This window comes from Primulina tabacum, chromosome 7 (assembly GCF_025594145.1).
Source record: "Primulina tabacum isolate GXHZ01 chromosome 7, ASM2559414v2, whole genome shotgun sequence".
In the NCBI taxonomy this organism is placed as follows: Eukaryota; Viridiplantae; Streptophyta; class Magnoliopsida; order Lamiales; family Gesneriaceae; genus Primulina; species Primulina tabacum.
In genome coordinates this window covers 41224215-41228412 of record NC_134556.1, presented here as the reverse complement: position 1 = coordinate 41228412, position 4198 = coordinate 41224215, and the positions used below count along the sequence as shown (strand labels likewise).

The 4198-nt window shown below is 32.8% G+C and overlaps 1 protein-coding gene across 2 annotated transcripts; it reads right to left on the bottom strand.

Annotated features, from left to right (window-relative positions):
- Positions 1–691: 691 nt before the first annotated feature.
- LOC142552199 (cytochrome P450 87A3-like) lies at positions 692–2944 on the bottom strand. 2 transcript variants are annotated; one of them, XM_075661885.1, is made up of 6 exons: positions 2070–2607; positions 1832–1981; positions 1482–1733; positions 1304–1393; positions 1141–1219; positions 692–1058 (listed from the first exon to the last, which is right to left on the bottom strand). In XM_075661885.1, the coding sequence occupies exons 1-6, from the start codon at positions 2418–2420 to the stop codon at positions 895–897; spliced, it is 1086 nt and encodes a 361-aa protein (XP_075518000.1). In that variant the 5' UTR covers positions 2421–2607; the 3' UTR covers positions 692–894. The 2 variants fall into 2 exon arrangements, with proteins under 2 accessions (XP_075518000.1, XP_075518001.1); XM_075661886.1 differs by having other exon boundaries at positions 916–1219; positions 2070–2391; positions 2480–2944.
- Positions 2945–4198: the final 1254 nt, after the last annotated feature.

Here is a 4198-nt window from a genome sequence, read left to right as displayed (position 1 = left end):
TTATACTCAAAGCTCCCTCACTTCTGAATATATTGTGTTGATTTTAAATGGAAAAAAGATCTGAAGATATCATAATCATGATGCTCAAAAGAGGCGGCACATTCCTGGTGAGCACCGCGGCAGCAGTTTAACAGGGGAAATGTTTACCATTGTCATCTTCACCATGTACACAAGGACAAGCATAAGCATGGAAGGCACAAAATCTCAGGGATATCGTGGGAAGCTCACATGGGCAGGAGAGAGGACGGTTGTGCTAGACATCATAGAAGAAGGAAAAAAGATGACCCCTGACAAGAACTGGAAAATGCCCAAGGCACGGAATGAGTAACAAGATGATTATTTGAAGTAAAGTATCCTGATCATATAACGACTGGAGAGAGTACAGTACAATTATGTGGAATGAAAGCATTGCTGCCTATCCATGTCCATGACATTCTCTCAATTTATTAGATTTGTTCATTCTAATGTTAACCACCCCTGACCTTAGACTGTTAAAAGGACCGAAAAAGCCATAGAAAAGCAACTTGTTCAAGATATGATTCCATGTGTCTTTTTCAAAGAAATGATTTTGTGTCTTTTTCAAAGATATGGACGTGATACCCATTCGGAAACTGTAGACCAGGAGTCCTAAGAATGTCTCCTCCTTTGATCGGTTCCCACCTGACGGGCAAAAATAGATTAGTCATCTTTGCAGGTCTTTCGTGAAAATTTAAATAAAATTTATAGAACGCTTGATTCTTACTTGTACTTTGTGACCAAGCAATGGAAAAAGACGGCCATCTGGACTTTGGTGAAATCTGTGCCAACACAAAATCTCATACCACCTCCAAAGGCCATGAAGTTTCGTGATGTGTCATTCGTGTCTATTCCCTGTATGCATTTATATCTCCATCATTATGAGATAGATGGAAGAACATCATTTTGAAAGTATAATAATTTGGAAGTACTTGCCTCCCATCTCCATGGATTGAAGTGAAGGGGATCATTATATGTTGTGGGGTTCAAGTGCACCGCCGGAGGACATACCATGACAGCCCAACCAGCTGGAATCGTATATCCTGCCCAGCCAAGAATTGTATTAAGGTATGCCCTATGAACCAATCCGGAGTTTCTTCTAAATAACCTAATAAAAAACCGTACCTTTATATTTGGTTTCTCTTAGTGTTTTTCTGAAAATTCCTGGGACTATATTGGCCATCCTTACGGTTTCATTGATGAACTGCGATTAGCTTCTGTTAGAATGTGAAAACATTTCCACTAATTCAGAATATTTTCAAGTCATATAGAGAAATTTATAGTTTACCTGAAATGTGAATTTCATTGATTTATACTCATTCCATGTTAGTCCGGAATCTGAATTTTCCCTCCTTTTAATAATTGATTCTTGTTCTTCCTGTGACATATTTAGAGCATGTTGGCTCGACAGATACACAAATATAGAAGTCAGTTGTTTGGTTGATGGTAATTTTATCTTCACTCACCTTTAATTTTTGCAACGCTGATGGATATTCATAAAGAAATTTAACAGCAAGAGTGAGTGCCAGGGAGGTAGTTTCAAAGCTGGCAAAAAGCAAAACAAACATCAAATCCAGAGCAATCTCCTCCGTGAGTACTGTATCCTCTCGTTTAAGTTCATCCAATACATAATCAAAGAAATCTGTTTGGGTCTTTCTTGGCCTCTCTTTTCTTTCTTGAAGCATATTTTTCAGCATCTTCATTGCCTTCCTTCTTCCCTGATAAAAGCAATGAGTTCGCTCAATAGTCTTTCTGTTAACCAGGATGATAGTATGTTATGATTGTATCAATATTAGTCCGAGATGTGTGGACATACCTGCAAGCATTTGTTGTAGGCTGTTCCAGGAATGTTCAGAGGGAAGGAGATTAACCCCTGCATAAAAGCTACAAAGTTTTCCCTCAGATTTTCGGAAGATTTACTTGATTCATAACTGATGAGCTTTTTTGCAGTCAGGTCAAATATCATCTACATAAAAAACACTGATAATAATATTAATCAAACCTATATAAAATAAGTCAGTGGAACTGCTGGGGAAAAGATAAATCTTGATTACTTGTGCAGTTCCTTCCTTGATATCAACCATAGTCTTTTCTGACCAACTCTTTAAGTTGCTATTAGATGCCAGTTCGACCTCCAGAAGCATCTTCTTAAGGCTTTCTTGACCAAATAGATTCAGCACCATGTTCTTTAGGTACTTGTACATAAATCCATGCATAGAACCTACATTTTGTCTACCGAATATTTCTGTAAAAGTATCTGGATACCAGCTTTGAAATAATTTTCCCTCTTGTTTAAAGATGAAGTTATTAAGATCTGCATCTGTGGATACAATAACTGGACGCCCCACCAAACTAGTCTTGAATATAGGTCCATATCTGAAAACAAGCAAAATCATTATTTTCATTGGTAAGATGAATTAGCTGATGATTTAGATAAACCGATGACAGTATCCTTATTATTTGCCTTTGCATTCTCTCCTTTACAAAAGGAGGGATATCAAATGATGTGTTAGGAACAAAGAACTGAAGAGTCTCCCCGAGGAGTGGCCAGCCCATTGAACCTGGTGGGAGGACTCCATTACACCTGGGATTTTTCCAATTGTAAAGCCAGGTTGTAGTGATGATTATTAATAAAGTTCCTATATAGAATACCATGGGAAACATGTTTAGAGGAAATCTCAGTAGACAATATACAAAGATATTCCCCGCTCTTTCCAGAGATTAGATTTTTGGTTGGAGGGATGACAAAGAAGAAGAGTTTGAAAATAAAATTCTGGTTTGCATCTGATATCCACGGGAATACTGCTTTATATAGGCAGTAAAGAATTTCAAACTATATTAGAAAATAATTTTTTAATATAGCCTATTTGGTACTTGAATGTTGGTTGTTAAAAAAGTTGTACTTGTTGTTATAACCAGAAGATATGCACGTGCGTTACACGTGTGAAACATACAAGGATAATATGAGGAGAACAATTCTCACATTACTCACGCTATTTTTTTTATTTTTAAATCATTAATTCAATAATTGAGTTGTTTTAAATTTGATATACATATATGTATATAATGTTGCAATATTCTGTCTAAATATATAAATATTTATTAATGTGATTCATAATCAGAACCATATTTTTACTATCACTTTGACACATATTTTAATATCACAACCTTAAAATTGTAAAAATAATATAGTTAGACTATGAGTATTCAAAATAATAAAACAAAAAACAAATATATATTTTTTTACAAGAACTTTAATTTCTAATTTTCTCGTGATATATTTTGAAGTTATATAGTTCTATACATAAATAATATTTTAAAAGGTAACTACAAGTTTTACAAGTATTCAAGATGAAAATTTAACATGACATAAAACATAAAGATAATTGTAATATTTTTTAAAACTTTCATTTTTCGAGAAAAAAAATTTAAAAAAAACATAAGAAAATTTTAAAAAAAATCTCATAAATCATTTTAAGTTACTGTAGATGTAAAGTAATTTATTTTACATAAAAATTATTTGAATTCATTCTTGTTTCTTTTTTATATCCTTTTGATGGATATAAGAGTGATTATTACACATAAAATTAATTTAAACTCATTTTGATTCTTTTGAAGTGTTTTCTTATGGAACCAAACAATTATTTGTGTTTGTCATGCATATGGTTTTACGATTTGGCAAACTGACACACATGTCAGTGCAATCCTCATTATGTTCACCATTAACTTAATATATGGCTTTGCACAGGTAAATCACAACTATAAGAAATAAAAATCGTGTCTTGGGTAACAAATATAATTCAGTTTTGTTGGGTTAAACGTGCATGAGTGAGGATAGTACTGAGATAAGTGAACTCCTGAGAAGTTTTCGTGAGTTAAGCTGCTAATATTGTGTCGCTTATTTTAAATTTCATTAAAGATATAAATTTTTTTAAAAAAAATGGACTGTAAATTTCATTCCAAAAATAAAATTTCATTTTTCGTCAATTATTATAAAATTCATTAATACCTGAAAATGAACAAAAAAAAGACATGTATTTATTAATATTATTTAACGAAGAGAAGGACATATATGTAAATTCACACAATTTTATTAGAGTTTTCAAATTTATTAGTCGTGTATTATTTACATTATTAGTGGATGTTAATTTACTCAAGTTAAAGATAAAAATTAGCACAAAAA

Excerpts from the sequence above, each read along its gene's own strand:
- LOC142552199 (XM_075661886.1), bottom strand. The coding sequence starts at position 2,679 with ATGTTTCCCATGGTATTCTATATAGGAACTTTATTAATAATCATCACT. Across the intron at positions 2,392-2,479 it reads GTAAAGGAGAGAATGCAAAG|ATATGGACCTATATTCAAGA; the intron begins GCAAATAATAAG and ends GCTTGTTTTCAG. Across the intron at positions 1,734-1,831 it reads CCTACAACAAATGCTTGCAG|GGAAGAAGGAAGGCAATGAA; the intron begins GTATGTCCACAC and ends TGCTTTTATCAG.